The 23,422-nt window shown below is 58.9% G+C and overlaps 3 protein-coding genes across 3 annotated transcripts; 1 reads left to right on the forward strand and 2 right to left on the reverse strand.

The window, feature by feature from the left end:
• Positions 1-1,352: 1,352 nt before the first annotated feature.
• Positions 1,353-6,606, reverse strand: YIF1A (Yip1 interacting factor homolog A, membrane trafficking protein). The gene is made up of 8 exons (XM_020968098.1): positions 6,419-6,606; positions 4,196-4,407; positions 3,663-3,767; positions 3,468-3,546; positions 3,308-3,365; positions 2,605-2,760; positions 1,808-1,901; positions 1,353-1,597 (listed from the first exon to the last, which is right to left on the reverse strand). Exons 1-8 carry the CDS (start codon positions 6,447-6,449, stop codon positions 1,451-1,453), a joined length of 882 nt encoding a protein of 293 aa, XP_020823757.1. The 5' UTR covers positions 6,450-6,606; the 3' UTR covers positions 1,353-1,450.
• A 2,634-nt stretch (positions 6,607-9,240) lies between these two features.
• Positions 9,241-15,540, forward strand: TMEM151A (transmembrane protein 151A). The gene is given in 3 exon segments (XM_020968355.2): positions 9,241-9,507; positions 11,250-12,542; positions 12,544-15,540. Coding segments are annotated over 3 exon segments (1,413 nt in total). The 5' UTR covers positions 9,241-9,411; the 3' UTR covers positions 12,568-15,540.
• Positions 15,541-20,178: 4,638 nt separating this feature from the next.
• CD248 (CD248 molecule) lies at positions 20,179-23,101 on the reverse strand. The gene is given in 2 exon segments (XM_020968367.2): positions 20,179-21,007; positions 21,010-23,101. Coding segments are annotated over 2 exon segments (2,343 nt in total). The 5' UTR covers positions 23,042-23,101; the 3' UTR covers positions 20,179-20,696.
• Between the last annotated feature and the right edge of the window lie 321 nt (positions 23,102-23,422).

Raw genomic sequence — 23,422 nt, forward strand, 5'->3', positions numbered from 1 at the left:
TGCCAAGTCTCCAGCCTCCCCAGTTGGGGCTCTGAGCAGAGACAGACACTGGGGCCGGTGACCACCTCCCTCCCCTCAGGTGCCAATGTTCATGGTATAGAATTGAGTCTTCTGGGGGTGGACTGCTTCAGTATCCTCACTTGATAAATGAGGAAACTGAGGCCTGGAGAAAAGCAATGACTGTCCCAAGGTCATACAGCTGAGGGGCAGAGCCAGAAATCAAACCCAGGTTCTTCATGACTCCAGGACCATTACCGGCCCCCCTTCCGGACAACAAACATTTAGCTGAGCATCAAATCTGGGTCCAAGGCCCCGGGGAGTCACGGACCCTCCCTGAAAGAGCTGAAAAGCTGGGGAGATTCCAAAGGAATAAGTGAATGCCAGAAAAGAAGACAGACCTTTCCTATGGAGGAGATGAGCTCCCCACCAACAAGAGCTCTTCCAACAGGCAGGACAACATTTTGTCAGAGGACCAGGTCAGACCAGCTCCTCAGAAGACCCTCCCAATCCTGACATGCTACAGGGCTCCCAATGAAGTTGAGAGATCACCAGATTTTGAGTCAGGGACCTGGGTGCAAATCGTAGCTCTCCTACTCCCTACCTATGTGACCTTGGCTAAGTCCCTACCTTTCTATGTGCCTCAGTTTTCTCATCAATAAAATGAGGGCACTGGACCAGATGTTCCAGCTTTAAACCCTCTGATGCTTTTTTTGGGGGGTGGGATGGGGCTCGAAACCCATGGGCCAGCCCCTCTTACCTTTGGGGCCTCCTCTCCCTACCTGGGACTAGGAGCAGAAAGCTCGCCTCATCCCTCAGAGGGGCCCACATGGTCACCTTTTCCAGGGAAGCCTCTGGCCCCTGGAGCTCAAAGGTGAGACATGGGAATTCGATTAATCAGAGGCACCATCTCTGGGACAGCCCTGGGCTGGGGCAGGAACCATACGCTGCATATCAGCCGGTGGGCCAGTGTGGCTGGTGAGCCCTCAGCCTCCCTCCCTCTTCTCTGTGAGCACCCAGTAAGACCATACATGTCAAACGCAGAGCAAGCTTTAACGGAGGCCTGGAGAAATGGTAGCTCCTCTCAGCTAACTCGAGTGGAGCCTGGCCAAGTCTCCTCTGTAAAATGGAGTCGCCCCTGGAGCACCCACTCCAGCACTCGGTGCTGAGGCTCTGGGGACAAGAGACATCTGATGGGGTCCAGGCCTCACTGCCCACTCGCCACCCCCCCCCGGCCCAGGACTGCAGGCCCTAAGAGCTCCTTTGCCTATCCCTGGCTGGCCATTCCTTCCCACCTCCTCAGACCCTCTTAAGGTCCTGTCCAGGGCCTTACTCCCAGGAATGAGGGACAGATGTGGCTGAAGCAATTAAAATCTTCAATATACAGGACAAAAATCATCATGGTCATCTTCATCGCAGTCTTCCTTGGAGAGGAGGGGAGACCCCATTTGGATCACCGAACCAAGTGAAAGGTCAGCCAGTAGATAATCATTGGCTGGAAGGCAGCCTCAGCCAGGGTCAGGTAGAGCTGGAAGCGCTGCCGGGGTGCAGGCCCCCCCACCCCATCAGTGCCCACGGAGGTCATCCGCAGTGAGCGCACCTGTGGGAGACAGACCTTCAGGGGGGGCTAGAGAAAGGGCAAAGGGCAGGGACCAGACCCGGGCTGAGGGGGGGGGGCACATCCCATCCCAAGGACACTCCTGGTCACTGTCCCCTCCTCCTCATTAGTCTGCTCCCTGTGAGGAGGCAGGGGGGAGGGGGAGGGGGCATGAAGGTTAGGCAGGCCCACTGCCCCACGTCTCAGACTCACAATGAAATACATGAGGGCAGCTGAGGTCCAGGCCAGGGCCACGTAGTAGCCGTCACTGCCGAAGAGCAATCCCGTGAGCACGCTCAGGATCATGCTGGGGAGCAAAGGATAGTCAGGACCCTTGGGTGGCCCAGGCGTGATGGTGGACCAAGGGACTAAATCTACAAGCTGACTTGTTGGGGGAATGCTACACAGGCAGGCAGCTCTCCCTCCCTGGACCTTGGTTTCCCCATCAGTAAAATGAGGGAGTCGAACAGATACTCTTTGATTCCCCCAATTCTGACATTCCCTGTTCTAAGGACCCTCCCAGCTCTGACATCCCTTGTTCTAAGGGCCCTCCCAGCCCTGACATCCCCTGTTCTAAGGGCCCTCCCAGCCCTGACATTCCCTGTTCTAAAGTCCCTCCCAGCTCTGACACTCTCTGTTCTAAGGTCCCTCCCATCCCAACAAGAGGATGTGACTTGCCCAGGGTCACACAGCTCATGAAGTGTCAGAGCCAGGATTTGACTCCAGGCCTCTTGAATCGCTATTTCCAGGGTTCTGATCTTGACAAAACTCCCCATCTCCAGCCCAATTCCACTCCTTTCCTCCCTCCCTCCCCAAGTCCAGCCCTGTTCCTCAACACCATACCTTCATCTCTCCCTATCCTCTCTGCCTGGTGGCTTCTGGTGCAGAAACTTCAACAGCTGTCTCTGCATCTGGGGGAAAGGCCCCTAAGCCTAGCTCAGCCCTGCCCTGCCCAGCCCAGCCCTGCTCCATTGCCCAGTCTCTCCCCCACTCCCAGGCCTGAAACTCACCCCACGTATTTATAGCCACTGTAGGCAAGTAGATGGAAGGTGCCTAGGTCACTGCGGACTGTGGCCAGATAGAGGCCAAGGAGCAGGGCCAGCACCTCGATGACGACCCACACCAGGGCTGTGCTGGCACACAGGCCGAGCACCTCGGGGGAAAACCTGGAGCAGAGCGGGAAGCGGGGTGGGGGAGGCAGGGTCAGCAGAGGGAGGTCCTGCTTCTACCCAGGCCCCCCAGGGGAATCAGGATCACAACAGCCATGAGCGACCAGGCTCAGAGACCTCAGACCTCTGACAAAGAGGTGGTGGACGACAGGTGTGGAATGAGGCATACTTCTCGGACATGGACAAGGGGTTAGTTTGTTTTCCTCTGGGACGGGGCAGGGGGCAGTGAGCAGAAGATCAATAACCCTTTTTTCCTGATCACTCCACCTTCTCCCCCCGCCCTCAAAAACACCCTGTTAGGCAGGGACCCAAAACAGTCTTGCTTCCATTCTACAGATGAAGAGGCTAAGAAAAGCACTCAGCAGACGGGGCTACAGTCCAGGCTCCTTCCATTCCCCAAGGAGAACACAAGGGTGGGGGGCTAAGGATGGGGCTGAGCCCCTGCCCTGCCCCTCTTCCTCTGGCCAGGCGACTTGAGAACCTGATTCAAAGGGTCAAAGAGCATTCCCACCCAGGTCCCCAGGAGTGAAGGGTGGGGGCCAACCTTTTCTGAATGCCCAGTGCCATCCCAGCCAGGAGGATGTATGTGATAAAGGCCATCGCTGCCAAAGAGAGACAGAAATGTAGAGCCTCAATGCAGTGAGCTCAAACCCTGAGCCCTGAGCCCTAAACCCTGAGCCCCTCTGCCCCGGCCTGATACTCACTGGGGATGTAGAGGTCAGGGGCGTTGAGGTCCTGCCGAGGGGGCAGAGGCACGTCCCGGCTGTACTGAACCTCCCAGTTCTCAGGGGCAGAGGGAACAGAGAGATAACGTCAGGGCCCAGGAAATGGCTGAGCTAAAGCCTCACTCCCCCAGCCCAAGGAGACCAGGAGCCCCGGGGAGGCAGACACCACCTCACCTGGTGCGTGTAAGGGAAGACAAGTAGGCCCAGCTTCCTGGCCACGTAGGAGGTGTCCACCGCAAAGAAGTGTTTAAGCTTGTTCATGGACACAAACCTGTGAAGCTGGAAAAGAGAGAGGCCGCTGAGGTGACAATCGAGGCATCGGGGGCCAGGAGGGTCTTAGCCCACGGAACCAGGAACGCCAGGGCTGGAAGGCCTTGGAGACCATCAAGTCAGACCCCTTTGTTTTATTAAGGAGGGAGCTGAGATTCCAAGAAAGAAGATACTCAAGGTCACCCGGGCAGGGAACCATAGAAGCAGGATTTGAACTCAGGTCCTTTCTCTCTCATCAGGCCACGTCTGCACAGGCTCCTTGCTGGTTGCTCTGCCTCAGCCCTATCCCAGGCCTGTGAGCAGGTGAGTCAGTCCCCAAGGAGCCCTAGGACATCAGGGTGAAGTGACCCGATGTGCGTGGGCCTCAGTTTCTTCATCTGGACCACTCCCAACATCCCCTGCACAGCCCCAGGCTCCCGGCCTCCGAGGTCACTCACCTCTTTGTGCACCATATCCTTGCCCTGGGAGGCGATGGAGCTGCCGTAGGCCACGGCAACGTTAGCCATAGGATCCGCGAGCAGGTGGTTGACGTTGAAGGCCACATCTGAGCCCTGTGGTGGGTAAGCGCCAGGCTGAGCCGGGTATCCGCCACTAGTGTCATCAAAGAGCGGTGGTGGCTCTGGGGCTGCCCTGACCCGATGCTTGGACCCTGAAGAGGGAGAGCAGAGAAGGGGCAGATGGCAGAATGAGAGGCCCTGAAGCAGTAACCCAACAGATCTCTGAGCTGGAAGGAAGCACAGACACCAGCAAGGTCAACTCCTGGCTGGCCGGGAATCCCATCCACCTCGTGTCCAAGTGGCCATCCTACCACGGACACCCCCTCTGGCCTGGACGGCAGATGCCCCAAGGAGGGAAGGGGCAAAGCCAAGGACTCCACACCTCCCAAGAACTCCCAGCCACCTTTTGCCGGTGGCCAATGGAATGGAATTGTGTCCTGAGGCAGGATGGCAGAGAGGCATGAGGAAAGACTTATGTAAAGGGATGCAAAAGGAAAGGAGAGCCAGGACAATCGTGTGAAAGACAAATGGAGGAGTGGAAGCCCAGTCCTCAGGGGGCATGAGAAGACAACTCCCCACAGCCCTGTGGCCTCACGGATGACTGTTTCTGGGGGGCCCCTCTCCCCAAACCCAGGAAGCTCAGAAGGGCTTGCTTTCTGCCCTGCTACTGTGCCTGCTACTTAGCTCCTCCAAACCTTACTAGGTGCCCTGGCCCTGAGGTCCCCTGGTACTGGCAGCGGGACCTGAGGGCCTCCCTTTGGATGTCCAGGCCTTGCCATCCACTCTGCAGCTGAACTCTAGAATCCCCTTGAAGAGCCCTTAGTATATGCCAGGGACTGGACCAACCACAGGTACTTCCTCCGTTTTTCTCTCTGGATCTCCCTCTTGGCCTTTCCACATGTTCTCCCACCCAACAAACATGGCCTTTGGGATTGGTCTGTGGCTTAGACAGCTCTGCCTTCCAGCAGCCCTGGGCCTCAATGTGTGTGGCACAGGACCTGGGTGGGAATCTCGCCTTGAGCCCCTAGGTGCTCCACTTTGGACACAGGTCCCATGCTGCCCTCTGCAAGATGAGGGGTGAACTACAGGGCTCAGCTCAGATTGCTTGGGTGTTCCTGGGCTGGAAAGCATCCAGACAACAGCAGGGAGAGGAGAAGGACCAGAGAACCCGCCTCCTTTGAATGAACTGGGGATATCTAGCCTGAAGAAGAGTGTTTATTTAGACAGGACTAATTACAGTGGCCCTGGAGGGAACCTGTGGGACAACTGTGGGAAAGCAGGGTTTGGGGACTAGAGTTATGTCTACAGAGGAGACAGATCTAGGAGGGCCCTTGGGGATGGCAGGGCTGGGAGGGGCCTTAGAACCGAGGATATCAGGGCTGGGAGGGCTCTTAGAACAGGGGATGTCAAGGCTGGGAGGGCCCTTAGAACAGGGGATGTCAGGGCTGGGAGTTAGAACAGGGGATATCAGGGCTGGGAGAGGCCTTAGAACAGGGAATGTCAGGGCTGGGAGGGCTCTTAGAACAGGGGATGTCAGGGCTGGGAGAGGCCTTAGAACAGAGGATGTTAGGGGTGGGAGGGAATGTCAGAGCTTGGAGGGTTCTTAGAACAGGGGATGTCAGGGCTGGGAGTTAGAACAGGGGATGTCAGGGCTGGGAGAGGCCTTAGAACAGGGAATGTCAGGGCTGGGAGGGCTCTTAGAACAGGGGATATCAGGGCTGGGAGGGCTCTTAGAACAGGGGATGTCAGGGCTGGGAGGGGCCTCAGAACGCAGAAAATCAAAGGGCATCAGGAGAAGTGACTTGCTGAGCTCTGCCCGGCTTGGTCTCTGGCAGCACAAGGAAAGGCTAAGGGGCAGCTTTAAGTGCCACCCAAGGAAGGGCCTCTGGTCCACCGGAACTATTCTGCCTGGGAATGGGCTACTTCCTTGTCACGTAGTGAGCTCCCCGTGCCAGTGACTACACAAGCCGAGGTTGGCTGAACACAGGCCTGGTCGGGAACACCCGGGATCCTCGAGGGACGCCGGGGCCTGGCAGGATGTAGAGGATGAGGGCAAAGGTGGGAACCCTCGTGATGACGTCACCCACCCCCGCAGCCCCCGTCCCTTCTGCTGGGCTGAGGGCTGCCAGGCCCGGACCCCTGCCCATGCCGCCCCGCGCTCACCTTGGGCCCCGTACCCCGAGTGATAAGCCATGAGCTAGACGCCTCCCGCCGGGAGGGCTGGTGGGCAGGAATGCTAATGGGGTAGCTGCCGCGGACTCAGGCTGCTAACTGCCGCTACACGTCTACCCGCGGGCCAGCCTCAGCCGCCATGGCCACAACGTCACCCTCCCCACCTCTCATTGGCCACCGTCCCACGTGATGGGCGCACCGCCCCCTTTCTCCATTGGCTACTGGCTTCTCACCCAGCCTTGGATTCCATGAAACCTGACTTCCGGAAGCTGACAGGGGCGGAGCTACCAGTATGGCTGCCTGATTGGGTTATAGAGCTGTCCCAACGTGACAAGACAGTCCAATAACCTTGTCCGGGCTGAGTCGCTTAGAGGAGTCTTTGAGATGCCTGCGCAAGGGAGCGGGTGAAGGTCTCCCTGCCACGACTGCACCGCCGGGAGGGGGGGGGCGGGGGAGGCGGGAAGGGCTGGGGCTGAGCAGTGGGATGGGGCAGGGCACCTGGGAACTCCTACGGCCTTGGCCTTGCTCTTGCCCCGGCGTCCTCTCCTTCTTCTGCCTCTTCTCCTTCCGATTCTAACCCTCCCCCTTCTCTCCTTGCTCTTCACCCTTCCCTTTTTCCTTTGCTTCGCCCTCCCCCTTCTCTCCTTGACCTTCACCTCTCCTTTTTCCTCCCCTTCTAACTCCCCTTCCCCTCTCTTCCCTCTCCCTATCTCTTCTCCCTCCTCCCCACCAGTTATCTTTCCGCTTTCCTTCCCCCTTCCCTCCCTCCTCTTTTCCCGCTGTCCCTTCCCTTCCCATTTTCCTCCCTCTTCTCTCCAACCCCTCCTCTTCCTCCCCTTCCCCTCCCCCTTTCCCTTCCCCTTCCTCTCTCTACTTTTCTCCTCTTTCCCACTTCTTCCCCTTCCCCCTTCTTTCCACCCCTCCCGCCCCTGTCCATCCTTTCTTCCCGTCCGCTTCTGCCCCCTTTCACCCCGGTGTTTTCTCCCTACCTTTCCTCTACCACCCCTGCCTTTCACTTCACCCCTTCTCCCATTTCCCCTCCCAGCTCCGGCCACAAGGTTTACAAAGGTCTTTCCACACTGCGGCTTTGTGAGAGAGGTCGTGTGGGCATTGCTAGCTCGCTCTTCCTTACAGATGCATAAACTGAGTCTCAGAGAGAGGACCCATACCCTTCTCCTCTGCAAGGACACTCCCCTGTTAGGACCTGGAGGTTTACAATGAATAGGGAGCCCTCTCCAGAAGTGGGAGCTAGGGGAGATGTCACAGCCGAGCCCCTGAGCTGGGTGGAGCTAGTGCCCTCGGACTCTGACACAGCTGGAGCAGGCACTGGACTCATGTAAATGGGAGGCTTTGAGTTCGGCCTTGCATCTGCGGCTGGCCTGCCCTCAGACCTTCTTTGGCACCCTGCAGTGCTTCTAGCACAGAGCCTAGCTCATAGTAAGCTCTGAGAAAATGGATGTTGACTTGACTTCTCTCCGCAGCCTGTGGGGTCACCTCCGGTCCTGCAGACCTGGGAGGGCTTGGGAGCTGTCCTAGTGCTGAAATGAGCGGTCTGGAAGAATCTCAGTCGAAAGGAGCCTCAGAATTGCATCTAGTTCCAAACAGGCAACCTCTCGGCAACACTCCCAGCCCTGCTTACAGACTTCAAGTGTTGGGGAACTCATACCTTCCCCTTCAGCAGCCTAGCCTGCTTTTGAATGCCTGCTTAGGGAATTTTTCCTTTCATTAAATGGAAACCAGCCCGTTTGCAACGTTTACTATTAATTGCTCCCAGTTCTGACCTTTGGAGCCAAGCAGAAAGAAGTCAAGCTGTCGTTCACCCGGGAGACCTTCGAATACCTGGAGGGACCAGCTCATTCTGGTCTTAGAAACCACTCCTTCCTACAGAGTCACCCTCAGGGCTGTTCCTACAGAGTTGTTCATATATTGTCTCCCCCTTTAGATTGTGACCTTCTTGAAGGCAGGGTCTGTCTTGGCGTATCCCCAGCACCTGGCACAGAGCTAGTAGTAGGTGCTTAATAAATGTGAGTGGAATAAATAAAAAAGATTAAGAAAAAAACATGTCTGAGCTGAGTCCAGTGATCAATTAACAGACATTTATTAAGCACCTACTGTGTGCCAGGCACAGTGCACCTTCCTGAGGATATAAAGACAAGTGAAGCAGTCACTGCCCAGGCCTAGCCTCTGGAATCCCTAGGACTTTCTGAACTGTGAGCCCAGAACCCTGACAGGATCAAATGATAGAGAATCATGACTGCAGGTAGCATCAAAGTCCAGGAGCTGAAGCTCAGAACTTCTTGGGGGCAGGCCCTAATGCCCCTTAGCATTACAGCCCCACAGTGTCTGCCTGCCCCTTCCCGGCCTGTTTGCTCCCCACATAGCACCTAGTGTTTGCCACTGGCCTCTCCCTGCCTGTCCCTCTGGGGCCCCGAAGAGTGGGAGGCTCTCAGACAAGATGTAGAGGGGGCAGGGAGTCCTGCACTGAGTTCCCAGGGCTTAATTTGCTTCCTGAGAGCCTCCAACCAGCTGATACCAAAACCTCCCAGTCCCGCCACCCCCATCCCAGCCAAGACCTCAGGGAGGGAAGTGCCAGGGACAAGGGACAACAGCAGGGCGGAGGAGAAAGAAGAGGAGAAGGAGGCGGTGGGATCTTGGCGTGGGGAAGGAAGTGTTTTCCTCCGTGCTGCCCCGCCCCTCGCTCCCCTCCTCCAGCCCATACACACTTACTGGCGAGACTTGGGTGAGAGGCGGGCTCTGGGCGTCTCGGGGAGGGTGGGCCGGGCGGGGAGGGGCGGAGGTTGGGCCTCGGTGCCAGGCGCTCCCGGCGGCGCCCGCCGGTGCAGCGGGGGCGGGGTCAGCGGCCGGGCGGGGCTGGGCTCTGGCTCAGCACTCCCTCCGTGGCCGCCGAGCCGAGCGGATGCCCCCCACCCGGGGCCCATCTCCCTTATCATGACCGGGCCCCTGGAGGTGACGGCACGGACACGATGCCCCAAGGAGAATCAGAGGGCGGCGTAGACGGCGGCGGCGACGGGGAGGAGGTACCCACGCTCATCCCAGATGGGGAGCCGCTGAGGGAAGAGGTAAATAACGGGGGGTGGCGGGCAGGGCCCGAATGCAGAACCGAGATGCCATTGGTTGACCCCCCTGCCCCCCACCTGGAGACGCCCTGCGAAGGTCCCTGGAGGGCTGGGTGCGGCTTCCTTGGATATTCCCCTGCTGCAGAAAGTTGGGGGGGTTGGGGGTCCTCAGCCCCAAGTACACCCCCCAGATTCAGCCCCGCCCCCATCCCATGACGTCAGGGCAAGAGGAAGCCACCACTCACCCCCCTTCATTGGCCGGAGGGGGCGGCTTGGGTTAAAGGGGCTCAGGGAGTGGGACTTGGGTCCCCCCAGGCCAGGGTCACCCCCTTTCCAATCAGTGTTGCCTCAGGAGCCCCAACCTGCAATGCAGCACGGAGGCTGGAGCTGAAGCTGAGGCTGAGGCGGGAGACAGGGAGGAGGAGGGAAGGAGGAGACAGGAAGGAGGAGGGGGGAGGAAGGACAAGGAAGAACCCTCTGGATTTTACCCCGCTGCTCTAACCCCTCTTCTCCCAAGGGGAGGAGGAAGTGGGGAGGTAAGGCTCCGAGGTCGTGGGCAGCAGGAGGAAATGGCATTGACCCCCAGTGTGTTCCCCTGGGACCTACCCCAGAGCCAGGGAGACTGAGAGAGGCTGCTTGGGTAGTAAGGAAGGATGGAAGATGGGGGGGGGGGGTGGTTGTGTATATAGATAAACTGCCCACTTTGTGATATGAACCTATGTGGGCATGCCCCTTCATGCTGGGCTTGTGTGCTGAGTTGTGTTGTGCATGTTCTGTGTGTGGTTGTAGGCAGTGTGTGAGACCTGAGGGATGGAGTGTCCATGATGGGAGGTATTTTCCCTCCTTGGACTTCTCTCAGCCTGCTGTGTGTGTGTGAAGGTGGAGTGGGGGGTGGGGTACTGGCAGGGGTTAGGTGAGGAGGGCTTGGAGTTCCTCTTCTCTCTGATGATTCCTCCTCAGATGCTTGGGTAACCACCACCATGTTCTCACCCCCGGCCTCTTTCCCTGGTCCCTGCTTTTTTTTTGCTTTCTGTTCTCCCCATCTTCCCCTCCCTCAGCCACCTCCACATGCTCACCTCCTTCTCCCTTCTCCTTAGACATTTCTGCCTTCATTCCCATTCCTCCTTCCCTCAGTGTGTGTGTGTGTGTGTGTGTGTGTGTGTGTGTGTGTGTATGTGTGTGTGAGTGTGTGTATGTATGTGTGTGTGTGTGAGTGTGTGTGTGTGTGTGTGTGTGTGTGTGTGTGTTGGGGAGAGGTTCTGGAGCTTGAGGGGTACAGGGCTCTCCAGAAGTTCAGCCAGGCAGAGGAGAGCCCAGATGTTCCCTTGGGTGAATGAGCCTTTCCCAGGAGAATTGGAGGCGGGGGGAGGAAGAAGTAGGGATATGTTGACCAGCAAACCCAGCTTGTCTGTTGACTCCATCTCCCCACTGCACAGATGGAAAGTGGGGGCTACTGATCCATCTGCTGCTCTCCTGGCCCCCAGGCCTACTGCTCTCCTCCCCAGACTTGCCACCTCCTTTCCTGTTCTGTTCTATCCCTGTTCCCATCTCTCCCTCCCTTTCCGGAATTCTCTCTCAGTCCCAAGGTCGCACTAAAGGGCCCCTTTTCCCGAGACTCCCTTGGTTTCTATGCCAGCCTGACTGCCACCTCCTTCTCTCTCTCTCTCCTCTCTCTCTCTCTCTCTCTTTCTCTCTTTCTCTCCTCTTTCCCATGCCTCTCCCTCCCCTACTTCCCCACCCCACAGCAGCGGCCCCTGAAGCAGTCTTTGGGAGTTTCCCTTTGCCGGGAGTCCCATTGGAAGTGCCTCTTGCTCACCCTCCTCATCCATTCCTGTGGGGCTGTGGTGGCCTGGTGCTGGCTGGCCACCGTACCCCGTCTGGCCATAGGCACTGGCCTTTCCCATGGGACCCCCACCACCTACCAGGCCAGTCCGTGCTCAGATGGCTACCTGTACATCCCACTGGCCTTCGTCTCCCTCCTCTACCTCCTGTACCTGGCTGAGTGCTGGCACTGCCACATGAGGGCCTCCAGGGCACCACGCACAGATGTGGTCACAGTGCTGGCCCTGATCCGCCGCCTCCAGCAGGCCCCACCCTGTGTCTGGTGGAAGGCCACCAGCTACCATTACGTTCGACGAACCAGACAGATAACCCGCTACCGCAACGGCGACGCATACACCACAACCCAGGTCTACCACGAGCGGGCCGATAGCCGGACAGCACGGGGCGAATTCGACTATTCTGCCCATGGTGTCCGAGATGTGTCCAAAGAGCTAGTGGGGCTGTCAGAACACCCTGCTACCCGCCTGCGCTTTACCAAGTGTTTCAGCTTTGGAAGCGCGGAAGCCGAGGCAGCATACCTCACTCAGAGGGCCCGGTTCTTTGGCGCCAATGAGGGCCTCGATGACTACCTGGAGGCCCGGGAAGGGATGCATCTGAAGGATGTGGACTTCCGAGAGTCGCTAATGGTGTTTGCAGATCCCCGCAGCCCCCCCTGGTATGCCCGGGCCTGGGTGTTCTGGCTGGTATCTGTGGCCACCCTGTCGTGGCCGCTGCGTGTGGTGGCTGCCTATGGCACAGCCCATGTCCACTACCAGGTGGAGAAGCTGTTTGGGGCCAGCTCGCCCCCACCCGGCCATGCCCCTGGAGGCCCGTCACTATCCCGAGTAGCCACTGTGGACTTCACAGAACTGGAGTGGCACATTTGCTCAAATCGGCAGCTGGTGCCCAGCTACTCAGAGGCCATGCTGATGGGCCCCGGCCCCACGGCCTACCTCAGAGGCTGCCAGCGCTGCCGCCGCTCCGTCAGCAGCAACTCGCTGCCCCCGTCGCGGGCTAGCGGGTCCCGCCTGCCCTTCAGCCGAAGCCGTCTTTCCCTGGGAGGTGGGAGCCGGGCCACGACAGGGGTCTTCCGAAGCCTGAGTGGGGGGCCGCTGGGTCGTCGGGGGGAAGACACAGAGCCCTTGGAGAGCCCCCCCTGCTACCAGGATGCTCTCTACTTCCCTGTTCTCATTGTTCACGGAGATGGAGGTTGCCGGGGGGGATGGGCAAGGTGCAATCTGAGTGCCCTGAGCAAAAGATGGGTGTTGTGGCCACAAGGACTGGCAGAGGACCCACACACCCAGAACCCAGATGAGTGATTGATTCCTGTATGAACCAAAATAGCAAAAGCACCGAGCATTTGAGGGGAGCGACAGTCCAGTAGCTGTAGAAACCAATGCCCAGGTGCCACTGGGGGAGGGGGCTTTGAACTAGCAGGGGATGGTAGGGAGGCAGAGCTCCCCTGAGCTCTCTCCTGTGGACATTCTTTCCCCTAAGGCTAAGGAGCCATCTGAGGCCTTGCTACTGGTGACCCGGACGATATCAAGTACTGGGGCGGTCTTGGGGTGGGGGGTGGGCGTCCCCAGGGCAATGTTACCTTTCCTTGGGGCCAAGGGCTCATTTACCCCCCAGGGCAAATGCCCCCTTTGCAGCTGGAGCTAGAAGTGGCTCCGGAGAAATTCAAGCCCAGGCAAGGTGGGGCACCCCTAAACTGGGAGTTGAGAGCTCTGTTCCCCAAAGCTTCTGCTTCCCTGGTTCTTTGGGGACAGTGCCCCACCCTCCTTCCCTACGGTTCTATCCTCAGAGAAGCACAAAAGGGGAGGAATGGGGGAAGGGAGGTGATGAGAGGCTTGGCCAGGCTGACCCAGAAGACCTAGTGCAATGGCCTACGGCTCATTCCCTCAGTCCCTGGGAGTCAGTACTGGTGATGAGGCCAATACCCGAATCTGAGGCCTTCTGCAGACACCACCTCTGCCAGGACCACATCAGCTCCTCTGAGCTCAGAGCTGGCTAGTCTTCCAGCACAGGCTAGGGGAATTAGAGCCCCAACTGGGGGAAGGGCCAACCCAAGGGGCAGTCGCCTGGATGCCCTAATGGGGAGACACAGTGGACTAAGGCGGCAGGAGGTGGGCCACAACCCTACCTCTCTCTGGTTCATGCTGTACCCCTTCCACATCCCATCCTCAGTCTTCCCCAGGGGACCCCTTCTCAGCCTGTTCCCGAAGCTCCCAGTCTCTAGCGCCCTGTCCCCTCACCACGAGGACCTCAAAGGGCAGCTCAGCCTGCCTCCTTCCTGTTCCCTCCAATGGGACACATTTTTTCCCTCTCGTCTCCTTTGTCAAGATGCTCCTTCTCTTAACTGTCTTCTCTACCCCAAGGGAGTCAACTATGGGGTGGGGGGTACTGGGGCAGCATGTGGGCCACCCAAGGCTCTGAAAGCCCCCTCCCTTCTTTAATGTCCCAACCCCAGCTAGGCCCCCCTGTCACCCAGGGGCAGCTTTGTCCAGGTGGACCCTGACGTATCTGGAGAGGTTTCCCTCTCCTTGGATGATTCCTTTGCCTGTCCAAAGGCTGCCTGGATGCCACATGCTTCTGGGAGGACCCTCTAACGGTACTCTACAACCCTTTCTGGAGAGGCCTGGGCATCACCCCAGGATGAAGTTTACAAAGAAGACAAGGGAGAAATAAAAGGTATGAAACAGCTGTGCTTCCCCTCCTGGTTTTCTGAAGGTTGGGGCTGAAAAGAGGATCCATGGGGAGGTTCCCAATGAGCTAAGGAAAGGGGGAAACTGAAGCCAGGGCTGGAGGCATGATGCAGGCACTAGCATGCCTGGGAGGGGACTCTGGCAGGGAAACAGGGACTTCCCAGGGGAGGGCAGCTCTCTTCTGATTCAGGTGCCTGGCCACCCATCCTCCCTCTGTATCTGTCGGGGGCTTCATGTGTCCTCTCCAGGGGAGGTTTATTCCAGGGACCCAAGGAAGTGACCTGGAAGGAAGAGGAAGGCCTGTAGGGAGATATTTGCCTTGCTTCTCATCTAGAGATAGCTGTATGATGGACTAGACAGGCAAGGTAAGAGATGAGGTGGCCCCTAGCAAGGAATAGAGATTGTAGGGAGGTTGTTTCTAGTCACAGCAGAGCAAGCCAGAGCTCTTGGCTTCCCCTCACGTAGAGTACAGAACTTTACACTCAGGACATCTAATGTCAGAGAACTGGGGAGGTATCTCAAAACAGGGAATGTCAGAGCTGGGAGAAATCTTAGAACAGGGAATGTCAGAACTGAGGAGGAATCTTAGAACACAATGTCAGAGCTGGGAAGAGTCTTAGAACAGGGAATGTCAGAGCTGGGAGAAATCTTGGAACAGGGAATGTCAGAGCTGGGAAGAGTCTTAGAACAGGGAATGTCAGAGAACTGAGGAGGAATCTTAGAACAGGGAATGTCAGAGCTGGGAAGAGTCTTAGAACAGGGAATGTCAGAGAACTGAGGAGGAATCTTAGAACAGGGAATGTCAGAGCTGGGAAGAGTCTTAGAACAGGGAATGTCAGAGAACTGAGGAGGAATCTTAGAACAGGGAATGTCAGAGAACTGAGGAGGAATCTTAGAACAGGGAATGTCAGAGCTGGGAAGAGTCTTAGAACAGGGAATGTCAGAGAACTGAGGAGGAATCTTAGAACAGGGAATGTCAGAGAACTGAGGAGGAATCTTAGAACAGGGAATGTCAGAGCTGGGAAGAGTCTTAGAACAGGGAATGTCAGAGAACTGAGGAGGAATCTTAGAACAGGGAATGTCAGAGAACTGAGGAGGAATCTTAGAACAGGGAATGTCAGAGCTGGGAAGAGTCTTAGAACAGGGAATGTCAGAGAACTGAGGAGGAATCTTAGAACAGGGAATGTCAGAGAACTGAGGAGGAATCTTAGAACAGGGAATGTCAGAGCTGGGAAGAGTCTTAGAACAGGGAATGTCAGAGAACTGAGGAGGAAACTTAGAACAGGGAATGTCAGAGCTGGGAGGGGCCTGGCAGACCCTGCTTCATGCCCACTTATTTTACAGATGGAGAAGATGAGGTCAATAGGGGCAGAGACTCCAAGCGCTCTCTCTTTTGGTATAAGTTACCCACCAGGCCTCTGGCAGACACATGGATGGTTGTACATCTGGCTTATCCCACAGGCAGGCCTGGACCAGGGAGGGCGATGGAGGCACAGACCATTTGCTTCTTCATACTGTGAGCGAGTTAGGAGCCAGAGGCCTGTGGTTGGGAGAGGTCTGGGGGTCCCATAGTAAGGACACTAAGAACAGGCACTGCCTGGGATGAGACCCTGCTTGAGCTTGAGTCCCCCCCCCCGTGTGACCTTGGGCAGCTCATTTCTCCTCTGTAGCCTCAGTTTCCCCATCAAGAGAATGAGGCCAGATTGGATCTCTCAGGATTCTTCCAACTACAATAGTGGCGAGTGAATGGAAGGAAGAGGAGGCTGGAACAGAGGCAAAAGCAGCCTGGCTCAGGTCTGGATGCGGATTCTGCCGATTATGGCCTGTGGGACTCTGGGCTGTTAGCTTCTCTCAGTTGCTTTCTCTAGGACATGGAGTGGTCTCTAAATTCCTTCTGGCTCTAATGGTGGTGGTGACCATGAGGCTTCTTGGTGATTCCCAATGCCCCGGTACTCACCATCCATGGGGAAGCCCCGGGTCTCCCAGGCCTGCTGCCAGCTGTCTGTCCTTCTGGTGAAGAGACCCCTGCCTCCCATGGCTGGGCTAGAGAGTCCTGCCCTTTAAACACCAGCCAGTGACTGAGATAGTCCCCCCTCCCCATACTCAATCAACAAGAATTTATTGAGTACCTACTGTGTGCTGGCACTGTGCCAGTCTGGAGGCTCTGGGCTGGAATCCCAGCTTAGCCCCTTGTGCGACCTGGAACAAGTCAGTCAGCCAACATTTATGAAGCACCTACTAAGTGCCAGTCCCTGCCCTCAAGGAGCTTACAATCTATAGAGGAGGCTGCAAAGAAACAAATATATAGTACAAACAAGCTATGTACAGGAGAAATAGGAAGAGTAGAAAGGCACTAGACTTGGAGGGGACTGGGAGGGCTTCCTGTAGGAGGGGTCTTAGCTAGGACTGCAAGGAATCAGGAAGTAGAGATGATGAGGCAGAGCCTGCCAGGCAGGGGGGACGGCTAGGGAAAATGCCCAGAGTTAGAAGAGGCCGGTGACGCTGGATGGAAGAGGATGTGGGGGGAGTGAGGTGTGAGGGGGCAGGTTTAGATTAAGGCCAAGCACAGCTTAGCAGCCATTGGAGTTCTAGGGGGTGATGTGGTCAGACCTGGGCTTTATCAGTCCCTTTAGTGGCTGAATGGAGGACGGAGTGGAGTGGGGAGAGACGTGGGGCAGCCACGACCCCCCTACCCCCACCCCCCGCAGCCTTTACACTCGCCCAGCCAGGAGTTGGCGAGGATCCACACTGGAGGGTGGCCGGTGTCAGAGGACAGAGGGGGCGTGTCTAAGAGATGGTACAGAGGTGAAATCGACAGGCCTGGCAACAGCTCGGATTGACCTTCAGGGCATCCGCGGACACAGTGGCCGCTGCTGGTGCATCAGGCCTCCCACGCCCGGGAGGGAGCGGGAAAAGCGCTGGGCGTCCGGGTGGGACGAGATGGGGCTGGGCACGGTCGGACACCTGGCTGCGTTTGGGCCGTGTGAGCAGTAGGTGGCGACAAAGGCTCGTTCATAGGGGCCGCGGGAGCCCCGCCCCGCCCCCAGCTCTCGAGCCCAGGTTACCCCACCCCCCACCCCCCTCGCCCCCGCCGGCGCACAATAAATGTTTGCTGAACCGCGTTGAGTTTTCGTTTGTCCCAATTTGGACTGTTTGACCTGCGCCCCAGGAGTTGAGCGGGATGGGGGGGGCCAGGAAAAAGAAAAGAAAAGGTTCTGCTGGGCCCCCTAGAGCAAAACGCCGTGTCCGGGATTAGGGAAAGTCCCCATCAGGGAACTACCCCTGTAGGAGGTCCCCGTAACGGAATGTCTGCAAGCGCCTGGCGGGGATGCCTGCTCCGACCCGACTGGGTGGCTTCGGAGGCCCTCCGGCTCCGGAGACCCCCCGAATCCGGGTCTGGGGTCGGAGACCCCAGTCCTCCAACCCCAAAAGGCCCACGGAGGGGGCGGGGCCTGAGGGCTGCGGAGGCTCGGCTCTCTGGGGGTGGAGCCTGTGACTTCCAATTGGAGAAAGTCAGGGTTTGGGGCGGGGCAGGGGGGCGGGGCCGAGAGCTCGGGGCCGCACGCCACCCCGCATCTGGTGCTCATTAGGGGATGACAAAGAGCTCTCGGCGGCCCCCTCCCGGCGCCCTCTCCCCTTCCCCCCCAAGCCCTGGCCATGCAGAGTTAACTCCTTGATGCCCTTGGGGCATCCTAGACGTCTTCGGAGCTCAAAGGGAACGACCCCAGCCCCGCCCCACGAACGCCCCCTCGGACCCTGGCCCCGCGCCCTGGCCTGCCTAAGACTTCGGCCCATCCCTTCCCCTCTCTCTCCCCCCTTCGCCCGTCCCGCTCCTCTTCTGCCCCATCCCCTCCTTCGACCCCTGGCCCTGTCGCGGTTCCCATCCCTGTCTCCGCCTCTGTCCTGTCCCGTCCCTGCCCTCAGTCCTGATTCTGGGTCCTTCCTCTGGACTTGTCCCTATACTGTGTCTGTCCCCGACTCCGCCCCTGACGAGCCCCGCTCTGCTCCCGCCATTCCTGGAGCTGTCCCCTGACCTGCCCTTACCCCGGGCTCTATTCCTTTCCCCGACTCGGGTTTCGGTCCTTTCCTCGGTCCTGGCCCTCGTTCCTCCTGCTAGACCACCACTCCCTCCTTCATCCCTATCCCGGGATCCCAGGTCAGCCTTCTGCACGATCTCTCCTCCCATCCCACTCCCATCCCAACCCCAACCACCCATGTCCCAGACCCTCGGCCCCAGGCTGGGCTTTCAGGCTTCCTGCCTCCTGGACTTCTAAGCTTGTTCCGGGACCAGTGAAGAGTACGGGGCTCATCTCTCTCTCTCTCTCTCTCTCTCTCTCTCTCTCTCTCTCTCTCTCTCTCTCTCTCTCTCTCTCTCTCTCTCTCTCTCCCTTTCCTCCTTCCTTCTCTGTCTCCCCTCCCTCCTTCTCTCTGTCTCTCTCCTCTCTCTTTCTTCTCTTCTGTCTCTCTCCCCTCCCTCCTTCTCTCTGTCTGTCTCTCTCCCTTCCCCCCCCCCTCCTCCATCAGGCTCTGGGCTGGGATCCCACGTTAGAAACAGGCCGGATCTGGGATCTGGAGGCACGTCTGGTTTCAGTTAGGGAACGTGAGAGCAGAGGCTGCCTGGGTCCAGGCCCCTCCTTCCCTCTGCTGGGGGCCTCAGCAGCCCCCCTCCCATCCTGGTCCCCACTGAGACTCCCCTGCTGTGCCGTGTTCCCTCCCCCTCCCAGACTCCCTCAGGGAGGCCTCCCTGGGGACCTACTGCTCTGTCCTCTGAAGGCCAAGCAAGGCCCAGGCTGGGGCGGGGGATTGGGGGGAGGCAGGGAAGTGCTCCAGGTCCCCTCTCTCTCCTCTGCTACAGACCTGGGTTTCTCAGGCTCTCGTTCCCACCCTCATGGGAAGGGGATGGAGGCCCCAGGGGAGGCGGGGCTGCGGCTGAGATACTCAGCCTTGCTTGTAATTAGAGACCCCTAGATGCTAGGACTGGGAAATTACAGGGCCTGTGGGGGATCCAGGCGCCGCAGCCTCCTCCCTTCTTGGCCTGTGGGCCCCCCAGGAAAAAACCAGCCCTCTGAGCCTGGGTCCTGAACTTGCACCTAGGCTCTTGTTGCTTCGTGCCTCAGTTTCCCCCTCTAAAGCAAGATCTAGAAATGCCTAGAGTCTATGATTCTCCCTCCTCAGACCCCTCCATCTTCCCAGGCCCATTCCTTCCTCTCAGCTGAGGGTGACTGAAGAGGTCTAAGACTACGGCTTTGGGAAACAGTTTGTTGGGGACTGCCTGGCCAAAGCAGAGCTGGGACCAAATTCAAAATCTGTCTTTCTCTCACCTTCCACTCTTCTCTACAAAGCCCGGCCTTCCTTCAACATCCCTGGTCCAGGGGGCCTGACCTCCAAGGCAGGGAGAGGGCAGGCTCCCAGGAGTTACATGGGGACTTGCCAGGAGACAGGAGTGGGAACACCCTGGCAGGGCGGAGATAAGGGGCCCTGAAGTCCAGTTCCCAGCTTTCCTCCAAATCACTCTTGCCACCTCTCTGTCTATCTCGCAACTCCTAATCCCAGCAGGCCCGTGGGGGTCAGAGTGAGAACAAAGCGCTAAACAGTCTCAGTTCAAATCCCAGATCTGCCCAAACTAGCCATGTGACTTGGGAGAAGTCCCTGCCTCTCTGTAGGACGCAGTTTCCTCATCTGTAAGGTATGGCACTCTGGCCAGGGGTGGTGAACCTGTGGCCTTCTACGTCTTTGGGTGCGGCCTTTTGACTAAGTCCAAGTTTTACAGAACAAATCCTTTTATGAAAGGCATTTGCTCTGTGAAGTTTGGATTCAGTCAAAGGGCTGCACTTGAGGACCTAGAGGACCACAGATGGCCTCCAGGCTGCGGGTTCCCCACTGTTGTAGGTGCTCTGTCCCTCCAAATACTGATCCTGTGACATTCCCCTCCCAGCCCCTCAATGCCAGATACTCTTTGAGGCTTGGGGGGGGGGGGGAAGGAAACAAGAAATTCTACTTCCTACTTTGTCCTTCTCTGGCCTCCCATCATGCCTTCTCTCTGGGCATAGGACCTTTCTTATCTACCTCCCTTCCAGCAACACATTCTTCCTCCTCCTCCTCCTGGGGGCCTCAGCCCTGGCCCCAGCCCCCATATGAAAAGCAGAGCTAAGGGTCACCACCCCATTTATTGGAGAATATTCCAGGACCTGGCCAGTCCAGGTGAGGTTCCCCTCCCACCAATGCCCCCCCACCCCAGCCCTGACAGGGTCCTGGGGCCAAGCGATCTCCGCTGGGTGGGGAGGCTGGGAGGTGGGGCTGGGGACTAGAGAGGTGTGAGCAGAGAAGGCAGGGCAGACCAGGAGGCCTGGTGCCCCACAGTGAGTGCAGTGGGCTGGTGCCTGGGTCCTGGCAGGAGAGCTGAGCCAGGTGTGTCTGTCAAAGGCAGCAGTGTCCACAGAGGCGAGCTAGGGGTGGAGGGGCAGCATACCTGGGTTCCCCCAACCCTATGGGGAATAGTAGTGAGCTTGGGGCTGAAGGGGACAGCTGGATCCCCCACCAGTCCCGGGGTGCAGTTTCCTGGGCTTCAGTCTAATGGGGTCCCCCTACCCCCAGTTCCATGGGAGAGGGGCTAGCTCCTTATAGGTCCAAGGAGGGAGGGGTTCCCATCTTCCTCCTTCCCACCAATCACACACTGGTTCTGCAGGTCATGACCCCTGACAGGCTGGCCCCCTTGGGCTCAGTCTCCCCCTTGGCCCCCGAGTTTGTGATCCAGTGGTAACAGTCTGTAATGCTTTTGTTGGGGGCCCGGGGCCCAGAGCGGGTGCAGTACACAATCCCCACGGCTAAAAGAATCACCAGAAACACACAGGTGGGTACGAGGAGGGCCACCAGCAGCCAACGGTCATCCCTGCGACTCCGGCTCCAGGCTGTGGGAGATGGCAGAGAGGATCCCAGAACATCCAGGGCTGGACCAGGGTCTGGGGGGGTGCTGGGGGGTGGGAAGGGGTTCCTGGGAGCGGAGAAGGGGTGGGAGAAGCCGGAAGCTTGCTGAGAGCTTCAGAAGGAGTCAAAGAGTATGGGGCTGGAGGGTGTGAAGTTTGGGGCCTGAGTGATTGGGAGGTGGGGGGCTGTGGGGCCTGGTCTGTGGAAAGGGGAAGAGGGAGAGAGGGTTGGAAAGAGGACTGTGTGGCAGGGGATGAGTGAGCTGGGTGCAGAGGCCTGTGGGAGGCAGTGATCAAGGTAAGCTGAGAGGCAGAGGGTGGAGGAGGCTTGGTAGCAGAAACCAGAGGGGGCTGTTGGACAGAGGGGGCAGGTCGGTGGGCACCAGGGGCTACCGGGTGTCTACGGGCAGGAGGCAAAGGGGGAGGGTTGGTAGGAAGGATAGGGGAATGCTGGGTTGGCAGCAAGGGAGTTTTGGTGGCAGAGTGGGCAGGGAGCTGGTGTGCAGGGGGCGTGGGAAGGTGGGTGGTAGAACCCCCCAGAGGTTTGTGGACTGGAGGCAAAGGGGGTGGGGAAACAAGAATAGCGGGAAGCTCCTGAGCAGGAGGGTGGGTAGCAGAGAAGACAGGGAGCTGGTAGGCTGGGGGAAGAGGGGGGGGGGTTGCTGGTATCATGGGGAGCCAGTGGGCAGGGGGTAACGGGTGGTGTGTGGAGGGAAGCCTGGGGGGCCGGGTGATGGACAGTAATGGGGGTCGGTAGGGAGATCTGGGGGCGATGAAGACAGGTGGCCTAGTGGGGCTGACGTGGGGAAGCAGAGGTCTGTAAGGTGGGTCAAAAGCAAGTGGTGGTCTTGTGGGATCCAACCACAGGGGCCCGAGTGACTCAGTCCAGCCCCCGTCGAAGCTGTCCCAGGCCTCGTCTTCGTCGTCGTCCTCCTCCTCCTCCTCGTCGTCCTCCTCGTCGTCCTCCTCCTGCGTCTCCCCGCCCAGGGCTCCCTGCCCTGCTCCCTGCGGGCTGCAGCTGATGCCATCAGGCTCTAGCTCGTGGCCTTCACTGCAGTAGCACTCGAACCCTCCAACGTAGTTGACGCACATCTGCTGGCACACGCCAGGGATTTGGCACTCATCTGTGTCCAGGCAGCGGTGGGGCTCATCGTCTGCCGGCCGGAAGCCCAGGCGACAGTGGCAGCTGTAACCGCCTGGCCCACCCGGCTCACACTGCTGCTCGCACGGGGCCTCGGCGCAGGGGTCCACACAGCTGTGCCCGTCACCGTCCAGCCGGAATCCCTCGGCGCAGCGGCAGGACACTTGCCCACCGGCCTCGTCCACACACTCGTGCTCACAGCCACCGTTATCCAGAGCGCAGCTGGCCATGCCGGGCCTCAGGCCTGGGCACACCAGACCCCGGCGGGACCAGCCCACACCACCCTCGGGCCTCTGCATACAGAGCAGGGAGGTGCTGCCGCCCTCCAAGCAGGGCACGTCAGCCACAGAGCCGAAGGGCAGCCAGGCCAGGGCATCTGTCACCAGTTGGAAGGGCGTGGTGTAGAGTGTGGGGCCGTCCTGGCCCTCCTCGATGGCCAGTGCCGGGCAGGCTGCCTTGAAACCAAACTGGCACAGGTAGCCATCCACGGGCAGGGTGCAGGAGCCCTCACGCCACAGCTGGCTGCCCCCAGCCTCCATGGCCACGCAGCGCAAGGCCGGGCAGGATCCGGGACCAGCAGGCGAAGCCCAGTTAGTGAAAGCCGTGTCTTGGTCCCCGGTGGTCCAGGTGAAGCCCCGGAGAGGACGTTGTGGGTGGCACTGGCGTGGTTGCCGCTGGAGTCCGATCCACAGCAGCTGGCCGGGGATCTCCTCAGCCTTCCGGCCTGCCAGCAGGCCCACACGCTGGGCCTCCTCCGGGGTCTTTGGGGTGGCCAGGTTGCCCCCTAGCTCGCGGCAGGCCCTCCACGCCTCCAAGAAGGTCCTGCGCCTGTAGAAGACCACGTAGCAGCTGGTCGGTCCACAGGACGCTGCAGCCTCCTCCGTGGGCCCCGGACCCTGACCCAGGGTGGGCCCCAGGGCCACCCAGGCCAGGAGTAACCTCAGCATCGCTGTCCCCCCGACAGACTAGCCTGGCCAGGCCCCACCAGCCGCTCTTGACAGGGGGAGGAGATTGGGGCCTCCAGGCAGGGGGTGTGTGGGGGGGGAGAGGGGCGGGACTTGGGGCCCGGTTCCCTGCCCTTGTAAGGCAAAGTCTGGGGAGGCTGCCAGCTTCCCCCTGCTCCCCCCAGGGACCCAGAGCAGGAAACAGCCTGGGCGGGAGAGAGAGAGGGGAGAAGGGAGGAGAGGAGAGGAAAGGTGTGACTGAGAGAGGAGGGGACTGAAGGTGTGAGGCAGAGAGGAGAGGAGAGGAGGGGACAGGAGGGGATGGGGGTGTGGGGGAGAGGAGGGACAGGACAGGAGGGGACAGGGGTGAGAAGGGGACAGGAG

The sequence above is a fragment of the Phascolarctos cinereus genome, unplaced genomic scaffold (genome assembly GCF_003287225.1).
Source record: "Phascolarctos cinereus isolate Bilbo 61053 unplaced genomic scaffold, phaCin_HiC Scaffold_9;HRSCAF=440, whole genome shotgun sequence".
Classification (NCBI taxonomy): domain Eukaryota; kingdom Metazoa; phylum Chordata; class Mammalia; order Diprotodontia; family Phascolarctidae; genus Phascolarctos; species Phascolarctos cinereus.

Bases quoted from the DNA above. Each gene is read 5' to 3' on its own strand.
- YIF1A (XM_020968098.1), bottom strand. From the start codon at position 6,449: ATGGCTTATCACTCGGGGTACGGGGCCCAAG. The intron at 3,366-3,467 runs GTGAGTATCAGG...TCTCTTTGGCAG, and splicing joins CCCTGACCTCTACATCCCCA to CGATGGCCTTTATCACATAC. The intron at 1,902-2,604 runs GTGAGTTTCAGG...TTTGCTCCCCAG, and splicing joins AGTGGCTATAAATACGTGGG to CATGATCCTGAGCGTGCTCA.